We start from the raw sequence: 19,817 nt of genomic DNA, 5'->3' as shown, positions 1-19,817 counted from the left end.
TGTTTATATGTTAAATGTAATATCGCCGAAAGGGTCGGGGTGGTAATACTGTTTGCATTTAGATCATTTAATTTCATTATATTCTTTATTGTTTAATGTTCCCAGCGTGCTTTATTTGGTCTCTGTAGCGGCGTGTGTGTGTCGTTCCAAGGCTGGGGTTGTCCCTGGTAATCCTCCACTAAAATAAATAAATCACCGTCACATTGACGGTGTGAAACTTAGCGGCACTTGACCGCTACAACACGATTGTCCACCACTCAGCCCTTCATCTTCTGCTTGGCTATTTGTGTCGCCAGGCCTAAACACTCAAGGCTCACCGATGCAGAGTTACTTCGACTGCAGCGCATTGCTCTCAATGTCTCCAGTTTCTGAATGCTTCAAAACTGGGGGGCTGCAGCCTATGCTGGCATCTCTGGGCACAAAGCTTCACCTAACGAACTCTGACTCCATGCCAACACCACCAAGAAATGTACAGCAGGCAGCTAATTCAACCGACTGGTTTTAGGATGTGAAAGCCATCAGACGTGAGCACATGGAGAATTCGAACTGCAAACGCCACCCTGCCAGGGACCCCAAGGTGGCAGCGGCAGCCACTGTGCCATTCTTGGGTGAGCACCAGCCCGGGTGCTTTAAGCGAGTTATTATGAACAGTTAGGACAGGAAACCAAATGTCATTATTTCCCCAGAACGGCGAGGCCCGCTTTATCGATTGTTGTAATTCTTCCCTGCTCCCCCTTGTTATGTGCGTCCATTTCCAAGGAGCTGTAATGTAATTTTGAACACATTCAGAGCGACACTCGTGCGCAGAGGTCATCAGCCAGCAGCCTGCGGACACACCTCCTTATTTATTGTTGTATCCCTCCAGAAATATATTAAAGCTGAGGAACTAGAATTAAATGTTGTGTGTCAGGGTGATAAATTTTGCCTTGCAGCTCTGTAATTTTTTTTGTCTTAATACGGCAGGCAGCAGCAATCGGTCAACGTGAGAGCCCACGCCTTGGCCCACGAGTGGCCGGGTCTCCACCGAGGAGCTCCAGCCCCGCGCTGCACTGCTAAAAGCGTTCCATCATTTGAGAGGACGCCGGCGAATCCTCTTGCGATTGTTCAGGGGTCACAGCAAATGAGCGTGACCAATTACTGGCGCTCTCTCGCTAGGTGATAATCCAATTCCTGCAGGCCACACTTTAATCTGCGACTTTGAGGTTCTACACAAGTGCCCCAGGACATAGACTTTATGACCAAGTTCTTCCCATAACACCGAGAGACCCTTCATAACAAACATTACAAAGTGGGCACCGAGATCTCACGAAAGACAACTACAGCAGTGTGGCGGTGCTACTTGCCTCCAATGGGTGGTCCAAGCAGAACCGGGCAGCACTCGATGATCGTGACCAGTCCGACAGCACTCGAGAAGCGCTGCGCTCCAACCAGGTCCATCAGGGTCTCAAAGAGCAAGGCACAGACCATGCCGAATGCCAAGCCAAAGAAGACAGCATACATCACAAGCCCCAAATACCCAGAGGCCAAAGGGCACAGGAGGTGACAGACGCCATTGTAAGCAACTGAGAAACTGAAGAAATACTGGATCTTGGGCCTGATCCACCTCGTGTTGGCCAGCATTCCCGTGCCGGGCCTGGCGATCATGTCAACAATGGCCAGGATAGAGAGCAGGAAAGCTGCCGAGTACTCATCGATGCCGAGGTGCTTGGCGTAAGGAGCCAAGAACACGATGGGAGCAAAAAAGCCAAAAAACATCAAGACGTTTCCAATGAGGTAGATGAGGAAGCCCCTGTGTTTGAAGAGGGAGATATCGATGAATTTATTGACTTTCTGGCAGCAGCCCGCAGGCTTAGCCGGCTCTCTCCCAGAAAACAGGTTTGCGGCCTGACGACTCGACGGCTCACTGGAGGCTCCATTGTTCACTTTCTCTTCGCCGATTGGCTGTTGTTTCTGAGCACTCGTGGAGGTTACGCCAATGGGCCGAAACAAAGCGCCAGCAACACAGCAGTTCAGTAGCAAGGCTCCCAAAATGAAGAAGCTTCCCCGCCAGCCAAAAGTGTCAAAAAGCAGCTGGTTGACAGGAGCCAAGGTACACAGGAACACCGGGCTGCCAGCCATAGCCAGGCCATTGGCCATAGGTCTCTTCTTCAGGAAGTACTTGCCAATGATAGTCAGGGATGGCTGCAGGTTGAAGGCAAGGCCCATTCCTGCAAACAAACAAAAGACAGACAGAGTGAAAGGCGTCTGCGTTCATTAAACTGAGTGGTGTCAATGAGCTAACATCGCGCCCGCTGCACTGTACGTGTGTCTCATCGGCTCACTGCTTCTGGAATACCCATCTGTTTTAATGGGGCTCTGGGTGGGCTACTAGGCATCACTCAAATCCAGATTTGCTCTGAAATCAATCTAAACAAAGACATCTTTGAGGTTGTAGCATGCCAACTCCACACCGGCACAGGTTCGGAATCCCATGATGCACCAGCACTTTCACCACGCGAGCCACGGTCCTCCGTATCACATGAACAGAGAGGGCATTAGCCCCTGTGAGGGTGCTGCAGTATGTGCCAGTGCCAATTCAGCTATTTCCCTCAGGATCATGAGCAGTGTGCCCCTCTGCCTGGTGGTGTGCACTGCCTGAAGCCGCACAGCGAGGTGACTTGGCTTGGCCTCCAGAGTTCTTGCGGCCCTGGCAGTGAAAGAGTGCCTGCCACTCACAAAAGCCTCGAGTTGCTCAACAGCTCAGGGGCTCTGTGCCCTCGTGCATTCACCTCTCTGTCCCATAAATCAATGAAAAGAGACGAGGGAGGGGGAGCACAAGGGGGCTTTGTGCCAGCTGGCATTAATCCTCTGCCATTCTGCTGTGCAAACTAAGGCAGTCAACACAAGAAAGTGCCAGCAAGTAAACCTACATGGCATATGTGGCATTTTCCGCCTCTGCGACATTACCCCGAGTGTCATCTGTAATTATTTATCGATTTAGGGCATTTGTATCCAATGTGACATACGCACCACATGTGCTTGAAGCAAATAAGGAAACAAACTTGATAGGCCTGATGGTCTCCTCTCAACTGTCAGACGACTCCTGTGGTTAATAACCATGTGTGCCACACAAGTAGGGCATCAGTTATTCATGCTACATGTACATACTGCATGGGCACTGGCGTAAAATTACAAGAAAAGGAAAACTTAAGTGACGCAAAGAGTGAAATTAAACAGAAAAAAAATGAAAGGACACCAAATGTAATTAAAAAAAAAAAAAAACACACAAATATGGAACCAAACTACGACTTCTTCATCTCTATATAGAAAAGTCTGTGTGTGTCTGTCTGTCTGGTCCAGCATCACGTCCGAATGGCCGGAGTGTTTCTCATTAGTCAACTAAAAACACTTGTGGGGTGAAATCAACCGTGGCCCCCCTTCTGGGTAGGGTGGGAGGTGATCTTGTGCTCTTGTATGCCTGATATCATCCAGGTGACACTCAGAATGACCACCAGAGGGCGAGCTGGAGGTGACTGCCAGCATTCTTCACGTTTGAGCACCACCACCGTGCCCGTCTGTTGCTTTTGAGTTGGCATCAACTGGATGAAAACATCCATACAAGACAAGCACATTAGTGAATCTTCATTGGTTTTTAATTTATTTTAATTTTTAAAGGTAGGGGGGAAATAAAAAAAAAAAAACACTTTCTTTTGCTCCCGGGCAATGGTGGGTAATTTAGCTTGTCACCTTCAAGTGGAGGCCGTGCTCTTTCAGGTAGCAGCAGATGTCACCGTGTATCAAATCCACATGGGGTCCAACCAAATCAAACTTGTCACCGACATGGTCTCCCTGCATCTGTGTGAGTTTTCCTCCAACATGTCCAAAGATGGGCTCTGTGATGGACTGGCACCTCATCCAGGCTGGGCTCCCGCTGTGCACTTGAGGCTGCTGGGATTGGCTCTGGCAGGCTGTGATGCTCTGCTCTGTTGTATGGAGGATGACTTGTGTTCTCTTCGGTGCATTTATTGTATGGACCCCCTTTTTGACACCCACTGTACGCCCAGCCTACCAGTAAGGGGTCTCTCTTTGAACTGCCTTTGTTTCTTCCATTTTTTTCCCTTTAAGGGTTTTCCTTGTATTCTTAGAGAGTCAAGGCTGGGGGGCTGGCAAGACGCAGGGCCTGTTAAAGCCCATTGCGACCCTCCTTGTGTGATTTTGGGCTACACAAAAATAAATTGAATTGTGTTGTGTGCTGAATCATCATTTCTCTCTTTCTATCACAGGAGGCCAAGTTTCGACTGGGTGCCAGGTCACCTTATGCCACACACGTGCTGTCCTTAGTGCCCCATCTAACCCCCCCCCCTTCCTGTGTGACTGAAGCCGAGGTAAGGACTGCACCTGTAAGGGACAACGACAGATGAGGAGGCGCAAAGGTACCAGGTAGATGCCTAAAGGGGGAGGCAGTGTGGAGTGGAGACGCCAGGGCTGAGCCGCATTTAAAGAGAACTCTTGTAGTTAGACAGAGCTATATTGGATTATTATATTATTATTATTATTATATGTTTATGGAGAAACAAAGCATCCTGGCATAGGAGACCCCGCTAAGTGCTGGCCAAGTTGTCAGTGGAGCCCCACAGAGATACCCTGGAGAAGATCACATAAGACTCCTCCTCACTTGTGCCACGTGACGGTTTAATGCGATTCTGCCATCTGCTTACAGCATTGGGAGACCCGGCGTGTGCAGCTTTCCACTTCTTGTACGTCTCGTGTTTGTTTATCGTGCACCGAGTTTGTATTTTAGTTTAGGCATTGATTTAACGCACTTTTCACAATCAGTCTGGGAGTGACTACTAGTTATTATCGGGTCGGGGACCCAGCGTAGTGAATCGTATTTTATATATATTTATAAACACACACGTAATATAAAGAGAATTTAGCCGCCATCACTGCCACTGGAGCCAGTCTTGTCCTCTCTTAACATGTTTTTGGGAGTGCAGATATGTCATTTACGACAGAGTCTCTCGACCACCGGGGTCACAGGTTACCATCGTTTATGATGGTAGTGGGTCACCGCTCCAGCGATCGTGCTTGTTTTAGTGCCCGGCCTGATAATTGTGCTCAGACACTTACATGGGGGAGAAGAAGTGGCTTGTGACACCAGAAAGGCGGAGAAGCGCAAACCTGCGACATTCAGAAACTTTGAGTAACCAAACCAAAACCAAAACCGAAGCCCCAATGTATTACATGAAGAGACAATGCAGCAGGCGGTTCATTCAAACAAACTATTCAACTCTAGTGAGGCACGAAAAAAATAAAGATAACAAACTCAATCTGGAGAGGTCAGTGGCTGCTTAGCACTTTGAGGTGGTCCTGGGGACACAATGTTAGAAAAGGTTGAAACAGCTTTATAAAATACACACTGACGACTAATCAGTATCGAGTAAAACAAGAGAGCGGCTAAATAAATACTGACTGACTGACTGCACAAAGACATCCATTTCTGGTGACATTACAGCGCCGCCATTCTTGATTTGTCCAACTCTCAGGCTGCACTGTTACAACAGGATGTGCAGGATGCAGACTCCGCATTCAGCACATCACTGGGCTCAGGGTGGTGGGCTTTGCACTCCTATACATAACCTAATGCTTAAGAGGCATTAGCTGTCCTCTAGTGGCTCCGTCTGCATACTGGTGAAACAGGACAAACTCTAAAAATCAGTAAACAAACTGGTATCGCTAGCTAAGAGGAGGCAAGGTGCGCTCCAACACGTGGCGTGAGGTAGAGTGACTCAGACGGAGGCTGGAGTGTGAGCGAGGAGGGCACAGCCCGGATCCCTACTCCTGACATCACGCTTCAGCCCGCAGCCTCTGTCTTGGATTCGCGCGTATAAATCGCTCCTGCAAGCGTGAAAAGCAGACAGACATACAGGCGTTGGATTTTTTATTTTATACATATATTTTGCTGTTGTAATCTTTACTCTCAGTTTTTTGAGACTTTTGAATTATAGCACTTTCATAATCTCTAACCTGCTCTGTATGTGTATCTGGCAACGTTTTTGAACCTCTTTACAAACGTTCTACTTTGTCATCTACTCTTTGTCCTTTATTTCCGACCCCGCTTGGAGCCGAAAGCGCAGGAACCGTGTCCGACAACAGCATTCACATGAATGAGAAGTGACTGGACCGTGGCTGTGGTTCACTATGGAGTGGAGGGCGGGACTTGAAAAAATCTCTTGGCAAAAAGTCTTGCCTCGCAGGACCTGAAATTATCTCCAAGAAAAGTCTCGTCCCAGGATTTTCTTTTATAAGCCAACGTCTGCATGTCTGTCCGCTTTTCACGCTTGCAGGAGCGATTTATTTGCCCAAATCCATATATCTTGTCACGCTTGGGTCACAGATTTGCACAGAGACACAGGAGGTCGGAGAAACAAGAAGGATTTTTATTCAAACACCGCAAACACATGAGCTTAAACGTGCTCCATGACAAGTCAGAGATGACAGTTCCGCTAGGAGCAGAGAGAGATAAAAGCAAACAATCAATTCCAAAACTGACAGGCGCTGCGCAAGGCTTATAAGTCGGGGGAGTACCACGCGAGGCTTGTATTACGCGTTATAGTGCAAGGATAAGGAGCAATGTGTAGTCAGTGTTTCAGGGTTTGTGGTTTTCCCAGGGGCGTTTGTCTCTATTCGGGGTGCGATCAGCCCTCCAGCTCACAATATATATATATATATTTATAAAAGCCAAATCCTACTGACTCACTCATCACGAAATCTCCCGAACCAGGAAGACTTGAACTTCGGAATGTAGGTTACCCTTGGCCCACAGGTACTCGCTAAGAAACGGTTTTAAAAATTTTGTGGTCCAAGCGCAAAATTTCATATATTTTTTAGACCAGTTTGTCTGTCTGTCCACTTTTCACGAGAGGACTACTTCACGGATTTAGATCTTTTTTTGCAACTTTCTCATCATGCTGAATATCAGAGTTCACTTGTGGTACCGATTAACGCAGCGCTTCCCGAATTGGGGTGCAAGCAACTGTTGCTGGGGGGTGCCAGAATCCATCGAGGAAGAAAAATAAAAAACATTTGTACAAAATCTTAATTTATCTATCCATTCCTAAATCATGAAATGGGCAGGCTATTTCGTATCAGTGCAATACGCAGCTTGTTAAAACGGATGACTTCCGCTCTTACGTGCACGTAGTGCTGCGTGGGTGTTATGATTATCGTATCTGTTCAAGTTCTGTTTCAATTTACAATATAAGTAAGTTCTATTTGGTCGACAGAAATATCTTTGGTAGGAATGTAACTTGAATTTAGTCATCATTGCATACATTTTTCTTCACCATAGAAATTTAAAGACTAAATTCAACTTACATTCCTACCAAAGATATTTCTGTCGACTAAATAGAACCTACTTATATCCAAATAGAACTTGAATAGATATATTTTTTCGAATCTGATCGCACATTGTAGATCGTCTTGACGCGCACCACATCGAGCCTGCATGCTATTGTGCTCTCGCCTGCCTGCCTCAATAAGTTACCCTCACTTTGCTCTTACTTTTTTACCGTTCATTTAATCATGGCTAGTAACGAAAAAATTACAAATTGGGGATTACACCGAGTATGGCTTTACCAAAACAATTATTGATGGAGAATAAAGTATCCATTATTCATAAAGCTTCAATTGGTGATCTGTCTTTCTGCATTAACCTCATATTTTTTCATACTTCTTCTCAAACCAAGGGGGTGCGAAATCAGCCTCGTCCGTCTTGGGGTGCGACGGTAAAATGAATCGGGAAGCGCTGAATTAGCGCAAATCCGAGAGACTCATTGGGCTGCGGGGCCCTCCTCACTCACACATCTGCCTCGGGGTGTAACCCTAACCCTGCTTAGTTAGCAAACGAGAGAAGTACTTAACAGATTTAGATCTTTGTATTTCTAGAATTTGCTTGAACATTCCGGTTGATTTTGCGACTTCTCTCATTGTGCTAAGAATCAGTGTTTGTTTGCAGGAGTGATATAGCTGTGCTAATCCGAGACAGAGGCTGCGGGCTGAGGGGAGCAGAAAGAGTGACACGTCAGGAGTGGGGAGCTGGGTGGGGCCTCCTTGCTGTCCTGTTTCACTAATACGCGGGCGAATTTGCGGGGGATGGCTAGTATGTGTGTATATATTATATAAATAAAATAATTTCAGGTGACTACCTGTTGAAGCTCATCGAGAGAATGCCAAGAGTGAGCAAAGCAGTAATCAGAGCAAAGGGTGGCTGTTTTGAAGAAACTAGAAGATAAAACATGTTTTCAGTTATTTCACCTTTTTTTGTTAAGTACATAACTCCACATGTGTTCATTCAGAGTTTTGATGCCTTCAGTGAGAATCTACCATGAAAATAAAGAAAACACATTGAATGAGGAGGTGAGTCCAAACTTTTGGCCTGTACTGTATGTGTATGTGTATGTATATGTATATATATATATATATATATATTTTTTTAAGGAGGAAGTAAGGACAGCGATGAACAAGATGAAGAATGGAAAGGTTGTTGGTCCAGTTGACATACCAGTGGAAGCTTGGAGGCGTTTAGGAGAGATGGCAGTGGAGTTTTTAACTGGATTGTTTAATGGAATCTTGGGAAGTGAGAGGATGTTGAGGAGTGGAGAAGAAGTGTACTGGTGGGCCGATATTTAAGAATAAGGGGGATGTGCAGGATTGCAGTAACTACAGGGGAATAAAATTGATGAAGCATGAAGTTATGGGAAAGAGTATCGGAAGCTCAGTTAAGAAGTGAGGTGATGGTTAGTGAGCAGCAGGATGGATTCATGCCAAGAATGAGCACCACAGATGTGATGTTTGCTCTGAGGATGTTGATGGAGAAGTTTAGAGAAGGGCAGAAGGAGTTGCATTTAGTCTTTGTGGACCTTGAGAAAGCACATGACAGGGTGATAAGAGGAACTGTGGTATTGTATGAGGAAGTCGGGAGTGGCAGAGAAGTACGTAAGATAAGAGTGGTACAGGATATGTACGAGGGGAGTGTGACCGTGGTGAGGTCTGTGGTAGGAGCGTTGGAGGTGAGATTACATCAGGGATTGGCTCTGAGCCCCTTCTTATTTGCAATGGTGATGGACATGTTGACAGACGAGATTAGACAGGAGTCCCCATGGACTGTGATGTTTGCTGATGACATTGTGATCTGTAGCGAGAGTAGGGAGCAGGTTGAGGAGACCCTAGAGAGGTGGAGATATGAGAGGAGAGGAGTGAAGGTCAGTAGGACCACCAAGACAGAATACATGTGTGTGAATGAGAGGGAGGTCAGTGGAATGGTGAGGATGGGGGAGTAGAGTTGGCGAAGGTGGATGAGTTTAAATACTTTTGATCAACAATACAGAATAATGGGGATTGTGGAAGAGAAGAGAAAAAGAGTGCAGGCAGGGTAGAGAAGAGTGTCAGGAGTGATTTGTGATAGACGGGTATCAGCAAGAGTGAAAGGGAAGGTCTACAGGACGGTGGTGAGACCAGCTGTTATATGGGCTGGAGACGGTGGCACAGGAGACAGAGCTGGAGGTGGCAGAGATAAAGATGCTAAGAGTTGCATTGGGTGTGACGAGGATGGACAGGATTAGAAATGAGGACATTGGACGGTCAGCTCAGGTGGGATGGTTGGGAGACAAAGTCAGAGAGGTGAGATTGGAGTATTTCTGTTAAACTGAGGTCCACTATGAGTATTTATAAGAGATGAAATAAACAAGCCATTCATTTTAACTGACATTCTCATAGATAAAATAACTTCTTAAAAAAATAACTCATTTAAATAACTGGAAAAAATCACTAAAGTGACGTGCAATGGGTCATCATAACTCGACCTTCAGCTAACTAAATCACCAAAATACAAACATCGGTGAAGAGATCCTGTTAAAGAAAGTGATCAAAAATAAAAGCCACGACTTTCTTGATACTTTAGTTTATAATTAAAAAACAGAATTAAGAATCTGAAAATCTAACATTAAAGTTCGATAAATTCTGAAAAGAATGATACCAAACATATATATGCAGGTTTTCAAACAAGCCCGATTTACAGCGTGACAGAAAACATCATATAAAATCACTGCACAAAATGGTTGCACTTTTAGGCATAGGATTTTATAAATAAAATATTATATATATATATATAAAGCACGAGAGAGTAGATTAATGTGCAAATCAAGAGACTTCACAGCAAACACTTAACAGAACGGGCAGCAGCCTTTGAATACTTTAAAAGATAATGAAGTGAGACTTCACTGCTGAAAACAGGCCAGTTATAAATAAAGACGACAGATTCTCTGCCCATATACCATAAAGGGAATAATACTAATATTTACTACTCATCTTCCTCTGTGCATGCCCTTTTTAAAATGTGTTCATTCCAACACAGACTTGCGGAGTGGTCTCATCTGAGGTGGCTGTCCATTACACGGGCCACGTCTTCGCATACGAGGCCCACAGTGTACGACTCTTCATTAAACAGACCCCTTTAATCCTACAACAGTAATATCTTTCATCCTTCTGGCCTTTCAGATTTGCAGCCGTGCATATATTTTTATTTTACAGAAGATGTTCAAATTCCCCAATAACCCCGATTACAAAAGTGTTTCTTTGAGGCCACTGTTGCTGTTAAAATCCCACAAGTGCAAATCTCCTGAATTGGCAGTATGGAGATGGATGCCAACAGGGAGGGCTGACCTAATCCACTTGGAGTTGACTACAGCAAAGATTAATAACGTCTCAGGTGACACCGCCGACCCTTGGATGAAACCAGCGGGGAAATACGTATAAAAGAAATCTAAAATCCTGCAAAAGCACAGCTAACGTCTGCTTCCACGTTTTTCAGCCTTTCTTCATATTCTGTCCAACTCACTCTTTCCGACCGCCGCTCATTATAAGCGGCCCCATTAAAGGGGGATTGGTGGGGGTGCAGGTGTTATGTGCCGACCATCTCTGTCAACCTGGTGGAAAAGGAAAAAGACAAGGAGTGGGGTGGGGTGGCAGGAGGCCATCATGTGGCTCTCGTTATCATTGCACATCTGTAATCCACCACCTTCCACTTTTGGAACAAATGCAAATCGATCGGAGGGCGGACTGAAGAATCGTTCAGCATGTAATAAATGGAATTGTTTCAGTACTGCCAGAGATGAAGCAGCTTTGTGGGGGTCAGACAGTGACGACTGAACATACAGCCTTGTGTGGTTTACACTTTAATTTCTGGGAGATCTTCATGTCAAGTTCATTGTCTCCAGGCTGTAATCTCTAATACAACCAACTGAAAAAGAAATACGAAGGAAGCCTGTGCCATTAAGTCAAGTGTACACAACACTCCTTACAAAGGAGCACAGCAGACCCCCGCCTGAGAGTGGACGAGGAGTAGCTCCACACAAACGGGAGGTGAGGCCCCCCAGAAGCCCATCTGGGTGGTGTGTCTACCTGGTAAGGCTAAATAGATGCGTCTTTTAGGGGGAGCTGCTGGTTTGCCTGTCACCCTCCTTTCTGCTAATGGACCAACTGTCGACATTGTGACTCACTGAATCGCCTTAAAGCTGGTGACTTGTTGGGACTGTTTATGTGACATGTAACACACAGTGTGCATGTCCATACGTATCAATATTACATGGGGCTTTTAAAAGTTATTCAAGAAGTGACATCGGTCCCTGTTTTGTTTAACGTTCTTTTGTGAATTTTTTTTGGTTGTGACCAAACTTAACGTGCAGATAATGTGTAACTTGTATCACCCCCTGAATCACCCCACCAGGACGTACCACTAGGAAGGGCATTTATGTTATACTAGCTGTGTAAGCCCCTGCTGTAAAAAGTCTGAGCTCCTAGAAACTATTGAAATCGTCAGGAAAAAACCTGAAATGGAGAGTCGGCGGGTTTGTTTTGCGGACATCCTCACCCCCCCTCGTCTATCAGCGGCTAAGTGAGTCTCTCTCTCCTCGGAGGTCTCGTTTTCCCGATGTGCTCGTGTCGTGTCTCTGACTTGTTAACTTGGGGCCACCTTACCAGCTCTTTGAGCTTCATGCTGTAGGCTCGCACTTCCGGACAGACAGACACTTCCACGCGTAGACGTTTGTATATAAGACGACGACAGCTTTCCGCTCCGTTTACATTGTGTTCTTGTGCTCTTTTCTGTGTTATAACAGGATTGCTTCACTAATAACATGCGTTTGTGTTTTTTTTTTTTTTCTTTCCTGTGGCAACTCTCTCTTCATATCAACAGATTCTACCAGCCAGAAACCCCCCCAACCCCCCATGCCAATGCATACACACAGACAGCAGAACGTTTTCTCAGAAGGATCCCTCTTGCTCAATATTACGTTGTGGACTTTGATGTTCTGACCTGCTCTCAGGATCACAAAGCCACCGATAAGCAGTACAAACACTCCCTTTGCAATTTCAGTTTTACTGACGATGTTTAATGGCACATGATTTCAATCGAAGGTTGAGGTCTGCGATTTTATGGGCAACCACTTCCACATCAATATATTAAAAAAAAAAAAATAGCAAGCTCCAGTGCACCAGTAAGATGTTTAGATATAAACAGATTATTCAAATAGCTCAGAGAAGCTTGACGTGTGATGGTCTACCACAACAACAACATTTATGTCTAGAGTACGTTTTCACACAAGTGATGGAGCTCAGAGTGCTTTACAAGATAAGGAAAGAAAAATATAAAAATAAGATTAGGCAACAGTAAGTAACAAAGAATAAAGTAAAGTCTGATGGCCAGGAGGACAGAAACCACACAAAACTCCACAGGGCTGAGGAAAAAAACAAACTCTGTAGGAGTTCCAAGGCCATGAAACCACCCAGCCCCCCCACTGGTCTACTGGACTTTGAGGTCCATGGCCCAAGAAAGTGGGACAGTCCTCGAGAATCTAATCTGTGAAGAAAGACCTTGTCTTTTTACCAATCTAAAATAAAGGGAAGAATGTGCTGTACCTCCAATGACTCCAACGCAGATGTAGAGCTGAATGATGCTGGTACCAAAGGATGCAGCCACCATGGCAACGGCGCACATCACACCACCACTGATGACCACAGGCCTGCTGCCATATTTGTTCACAAGGATGCTGCTCACTGGACCTGAGGGGGAAATAAGCCAACAAATAAATTAATAATAATAAATAAATGACATAGCAGTTTTTAATTCTGGAATGAAGGTCCGCTGCACTCGTCACATGGAGACAATTGAACCAAAAAAAACGTCGGGCGTCCGGTCACAACAAATCAGACAAACAAAATGGTCATGCAGTTTCCAAAAAAGGACTTTACTTCAGCATTCATTTACACAATTGTGTCTAAGGCACCAAGTATGTGCTTGACAGTAATGACATATCTCAGCAAAGTGAAGGATACATAAAACAAATTAAATAAAAAAAAAAACTAATTAAATATTTGAGTTAAAAAAAAAAAAAAAAAGCCTAAAGTCTCAATTAAAAAAAAAAATTCCATTGAGTGCAGCCTTCTATTGCTGACTGAAAGCAAACTGCTAAGTTTAATAGCGTCGGAACACTTTTGACCAAAACGGGCCAATCAGCCCAACACAGCTCATTCATCCAAATTCCTCCAACGTAGTAACATCGTCCCGAATTCTCAGGTTTCCCAAAGTCCCGCTGTTTACCACACCTCATGAGAACTTTGTGTCTCCTGTATGATGGAGCAAGTAAGAGGTCGCCATCATCACAGCAGAGAGCTCTGGGTGTTACATAAATGATCACAATGAAGGAAAAAGTGTCACGACAAAGCACTGAAAGTCAAGGATGAACTTTTGATACGGGTATCTAACTTGGCATTACACTTTGTACGTCTTCCAGTCATCTCTTGATTACCATATTTGATAGCAACAATTTGCCTTCACCCAATCCTCCAGAAATGACTCTCCCTCTCCTGCGGCTGCCACTCTCTGGTGACCACACCATCTATGCCCACTCTGTCTTATTATCATCATACTATCTGTGTATGACTGTGCTGTAGAAAGCCCGTGCTCCTAGAAACTGTGGATTCTGGCACTTCAATCAATCGCATCGGTTGTGCATTAGTGGCTAAGCGAGGTTCTCTTTTCTCTGCAGTTTCGTTTTGCCGATGTGCTCGACTCTGTTGTCTATCAGTGGCTAAGTGACTTCCTCTCTCCTCGGAGGTTTCGTTTTGCCGAAGTGCTCACCTCCCTTGTGTCTTAGTGGCTAAGCGAGTTTTTGTTTATTTCTCAGCGGTTTTACTTTGGCGACAGAGTCGCTTACTTTGAGCTTCATGCTGTAGCCTCGCACTTTCAGGCCAGCCAGCCAGCCAGCCAGACACACTTCAAGACATTTATATATAAGATTACCTGTGTAAGCTCATTCTGTAGAAAGCCCAGGCTCCTAGAAACTGTGGATTCTGGCACATCAATCAATCGCATCGGTTGTGCATTAGCGGCTAAGCAAGGTTCTCTTTTCACGGCAGATTCATTTTGCCGATGTGCTCACCTCGCTTGTGCATTAACGGCTAATTGAGTTTCTCTCTTTTCTCTGCAGTTTTACTTTGGCAACAGAGTCGCTTTCTTTGAGCTTCATGCTGTAGCCTCGCACTTCTGGGCCGGACGGACAGACAGACTCTTCCACGCGTAGACGTTTATATATAAGATTATCGTTGGCAGATGCCTTTCTCCAAGGTAACATAATGCATTACACATATTTGTTACAGTTGGAGTACAAGCTTGTGAGGTGACTTGCTCGGGGTCACCGGCAGGACTTTGTCCGGCAGCCTTGGGGCTTAAGGAGGCAGTGCCCTGACCGGGCACCACACTACTACCTGCTGACTTTCTGGATTTGGTTTCACGTTGCAGCAGTACCATCATGTGTATCGAATGGAGTACAGTGAAATTCCCACTTTCAGGTCTAACTAACGGATAGTCACGATTAACAAGAATGTGCTGAAGTACAAAACTATAAAAACGTTTCCATTGTGTAAGGTGTATTTCTTTGTGAGCTGCGTCATAAGAAGTTTTATTTATTAAGTGTCTGCTCCCAAGGAGCAAGTGGTAATAATGGCCAGCTGATCTTTCACATATAAAGCTCCTGCCTCTTTACTACGCACACCTGCACATGCCATCAGGTAAGCAAATAAAATGAAAATATTAATTTTAATACATTATCATAGCGCCAGAGGGTAGCAAAGTCTTGCAGGCTAGTCAGACACGCAAGGAAGAATTTCACTGTACTTTGTACATGTGACAAAACAACAGCTACTGGATAAATAAAAGGAAACCAGAGAATTATGGAAACATCACAGATTAAGAGCTGTAAAACTCTAAATGAATGACAGAAAAAAGAAAAAAACAACACTCTTGGGGGTCATAAAAAGACTTTAAAGAAAAGGCAAAGACGACTGGGGAGTTAGAGAAGAGCGCGGGTGTCGTCCAGACACAGAATGACAGAACAGCGACCGTCCTGTCAATTCTACATAATCACCTCTGTACTCTGCATAGATCTGAAACTCTTTTTTAGGGATTGTGGTAAAAGACAAACATTTCAGCTGTGACGACACACTGAATATTCATAAATCAGGTTTAAAAACAGCGTGATTAGCAAGACTACCAAGCAGCTCATTATAACTGTGACAAAACAAAGGGAGACGGAACAACAGACGCACATCGACCGGTGAGCCCATGCTGCTCGGCCTGCTCCACATCTAAGCAACAACCAGATATCTTAAATATTCACACAAATGACACTCCAGTCTACAACGTTCTGGGCCACGCCAGCCAAACATTTAGCCTCCTGCAAAGCTGTAATGGGATTAATAAATCAATAGCTAGCCAGCCAGCCAAGCCACTCCAGGTAAGTCCCACCAGAGTCTGCAGTTCTGTCCCACCACTCAAAAGCTGATCTGGTTGAGCAAGGGAGGAATCCTGCTTCCTGAAATGGCACTTTTGTCATCGGTGAGATTGTGCACATTGTGCACGGTTGACACATTCTGTCGACTTTTGTCTCGGCAAAACAAACAGCTAATCCCCCAACAACACATAATGTTTCCATAGATAATTGAAAACCAAGCATCTCTCCAACCTGAAGGTCAGTTAGTGTCAATCTGTTACATTCTAGATTAAGCACAAGTCAAATCAGTCCAACTATCATCACCCCACAATCTAACATACAGAACCTTCCACTAATGTGGCCCTCAGGCTGGTGACGTTTATAATCAAAGGAAGGGAGGAAACAAAAAGGCAAAAACACTACACTTGTATCACTCAAGACCTTCAACGGGCATTAAAAGGCAGATCTGCAGGGTCCACTTGAAACAAGCTCAATTTCAGAAGACCACCCTATCACAAAGTCAATCACCAACAAACGTCCTTCAATTACCCAGAGAGCAGTGCAATGGCTGGATACTGCTGAAGGAACACTTCATTAATGGCACCCATAAGAAGAACAGAGCGAGACAGCACTACGTCCTTGATGAAGGAGTCCCGTAGCCTGCCTCTTTGACGCCTCGGAGGTCCTGTGTGTGTTGTTTGAAGGTTAACAGCATTTTTGAACAATCATACATCTTTGGGAGTTTTTGTGATCCTATCAGTGTGGAGGTGTACATCGAAATGGGATACGTTCTTTGCCCTGAAGTCAAACAAAATTCGGACGCGAGTGTCAGTAGGGTTTTCGCCGAAGGAACCGAGTTACCCAAACTATTCTAGAACATTTCAGTCGTTATTTACCGATCTGACGCTAATCTCTTTGATCATAAAATAGCTCATTACGAGAACAATTCATAATCACTTGCACAATTACGGTATTTGAGGCTTCATCTCATAACAGGCGTAAGTTTAGAGTTTTGTACTCTTCTGTCCAGCCATTTTAATTCTAGGCCATCCTCAAGAAACTGTGACACACACTCATCATTGAGATATCGATGTTTTTGCTATCAGGGGACCCTAAAACATCGAGATCCATCGAAAACTGGAGATCGAAATTTTTGACGACTCTAAAGCTTTCACTCCTCCCGCATAGATGGTGGGTTATGGTGGGCAAGGGGGCAAAGCCCATTTTAAACAATGTTAGGAACACAGCGGAAACTGGGTGTCAGCAGGCGCTGATTACAGTTTGACACCACACTCACCACACAGCAAACCACCCCGATTAAGATCCAAGTGCAGCCGTGCAATGGGTGGCACCTCAGCACCACACTGAAATGCGTGAGGTTTTTTTACAGTGGCTGGACTGCCAATCCTGCCACCAAGCCCAAGGTGTCCCTGCAAGTTGGAGGACCCGTTTGCAGGGCTGGATTAACGTCACACCCAGGACGGAGCAATTGCAGGTTAAGGGTCTTGCTCAGGGGCCCAACAGAGAAGAGTCATTTCTGGCATTTTATGTGATTGGAACTGGCAGCCTTCCGATTACTGGCACAGATCTCTAACCTCAGAGCCACCACTCCGCCCTGTGGCGTGGAAACAGATGGCCACAAAATGTCATTGTATGTTTGCTAGCACATGGATGCAGGATGGAGGTGCAGCTTTTCGTGAAGGAAGGTTCAAGACAGCGGGTTCAAAACAAAGGATAGGCTGACAAAGGCTTCTGTTGGACAGGATTTGGCTCCGAGATAACGTTTACTGTTCTGTCAACAGATTCAGATCACAGTTGTCCCCTTCTGCTAAGAAACATGCAGGATGTAGCTTTAAATTTTGTGTGAGGTGTGTGTCCTACCTGCGATGGACTGGCACCCTGCCCGATGCTTACTGGGATGGGCATTAGCATCACAGCAGCCCTGCTCTGGATGAGCAGGTTCAAAAAATGGATGGTAAGCTGGACAGATCTTGTCTAATGATCGATAACCAACTCTCTTAGCCGTTTAAAAAAAAAGCAGGCTATGTCCATTAGAGTGTGCCACGTATACCTTTAAATAATGATGGTACACTACAAATTGTGGAGAAATTTAGTAATCTACTAGAAACAGGCTCAGAAAACAGTTGGACTGACAGATGATGTCAGGCTTTTTGTTTCCTTTTTTATTGTTCCTGGCCCTCGCAATGGAAACTAACAGGCTTGATGATCACATGGCCTGAATCCAGAAGTAGTAAAAACTTAGGTGACAAAAAAATGCAAAGTCACTCTAGAAAACAGTTTGGCATTCGGCGGGCAGCACACAGGTGTTTAAGAATGGATACTTGTACTCACCTCCAGCATACATGGTTGCCAACATGATGGATGACACCCAGGCTATCTCACTGTAGGATACAGAGAAGAACTCTTGAATCTCCTTGAAGTAGATGGTCAAGGCTTTGGGGAAGGCATAGGAGAAGCCGATGGACATAAAGGCTCCAAACACAACAGCCCAGCCCCATCCTCCATCAGGGGGAATATAACCCAGATTAGTGGTTGGCGGGGGTGGCATTGTTGCTGGCACAAAGACAGGAAGCTGCTTTTAAATGCCTGAAATCAAATCAAAGTAATTAGTGGGGTTAGGCGAGGTGACGTTAACACAAGAACTACTCGGCCATCTCTCCCTCGGCCAACTAGGAGACACACAAGATTCACAGAAAACTCAAGGCCTGTCATTCACCACAGTAGTCCTCCTCCTCATCGTTATTCTTCTATGGAGGCAGCGTGGTGTTTTGGTGAAGGTTTTGCACTTTAAACCAATCCACCCCACAAACAAGTCACTTCACCCGACTGTCCTGCAACTGGCAAAACAAAAGAAACATAACCAATGGCATCTGCAATGTTGCAAGTCACCTTGGATAACGGGGTCAGTCAATAAGAAACAGGAATAAGTGGGTTTGGGGGTGATATGTTATCAGTTGACATTACACTCATTCATTAACCGCCTTTACCAGCCCCCTTCACAGTCAAACACACACCGATTCTCCCAACGGGACCCTGTGAAACACACACACACTCCTCTCATTTCGGGGTCTTGCACTTTCACTGTACTCTGTACACAAGGCCATACCTCAACAAACACAGGCAGAGCCCCCCACACCTAACCCTAAGCCTTCTGCTGCTACTTTTGAGGGTCCCCCCCTCCTTCATCCCGGACACAAACACAAAGCAGCCTCAGTAACCCAATCATTTCAAAGCCAGCCATATAAATGCCGGGTCTTGTTCAGAAAGCGGACGCCATCTCCTTCTTGTTGTCTGTTTTAGCCGGGCGTACCCCAACTACAAACCCTGAACTTAAGGTTCGTGGGGGTAAGGCCAGGTACACCAGGGTCCCTAATCTTAAACACAAGTGGCGTTTTTAGAGTCCGCTTTCTGAACAAGAGCCTAAATGCCAAGAAACGCCCCGGGATTCCCCTCTCTCGTCACCCCAAGTCATTTTCACTGTGAACTTCACAAAGGCACGCAGGCAGATAACAGACCGCGGTTCCCAAGGCGGGGATGCTGTGCCCTCAAAGTCCTCCAGCAAGTCTTCGCGACCCCGTCACGCGGTTATCGCCACTCCTCGCAGCACCGCCGGGTCTACCCATGGGTGACTCGCCTTCCCCTCATTTGACTTACTCACCCAGTCCCGTCCCGTCACGTTAGCCCTTCTCTCGTTCCTCGGAGGCGCCCAAGAGCCGCGTGTGGCAGTCGGCGGGGTTTTGTAGCGCGGTGGGTCGGTCACGTGGTGGAGGCGTGCGGCTGTTCGGGCGGGATTGCCCCAGTTTGAAGGGGGGAGGGGGGTGGGGTGACAGGGCACGAGGGTGAGCGGGCGCCTGCTGTGGGCTCGCGCTTGGGCTTTACAATGTGTGCCGGGTCACCACGTGTTAACTAGCGATGCCCGCGACTCTCGTGTTTGGTGGGCATTCGATAGCCACAAACAGGTGGTCGGGTTTGGGATTTTAAAAGTTGCGC

The 19,817-nt window shown here is 45.7% G+C and overlaps 1 protein-coding gene across 1 annotated transcript in view; it reads right to left on the bottom strand.

The window, feature by feature from the left end:
- The window catches only part of slc16a7 (solute carrier family 16 member 7), a 28,704-nt gene extending 9,119 nt beyond the window's left edge, over positions 1-19,585 (bottom strand). The window contains exons 1-4 of the mRNA XM_039770981.1: positions 19,486-19,585; positions 18,159-18,413; positions 12,955-13,098; positions 1,344-2,207 (exon numbers count right to left, since the gene is read on the bottom strand). Of these exons, the coding sequence (XP_039626915.1) occupies positions 1,344-2,207; positions 12,955-13,098; positions 18,159-18,375 (1,225 nt within the window). The 5' untranslated portion in view covers positions 18,376-18,413; positions 19,486-19,585. The remainder of the gene's footprint in view (positions 1-1,343; positions 2,208-12,954; positions 13,099-18,158; positions 18,414-19,485) is intronic.
- Between the last annotated feature and the right edge of the window lie 232 nt (positions 19,586-19,817).

This window comes from Polypterus senegalus, chromosome 12 (genome assembly GCF_016835505.1).
Source record: "Polypterus senegalus isolate Bchr_013 chromosome 12, ASM1683550v1, whole genome shotgun sequence".
NCBI classification, from domain to species: domain Eukaryota; kingdom Metazoa; phylum Chordata; class Cladistia; order Polypteriformes; family Polypteridae; genus Polypterus; species Polypterus senegalus.
This window is presented reverse-complemented; position numbering and strand designations above follow the sequence as displayed.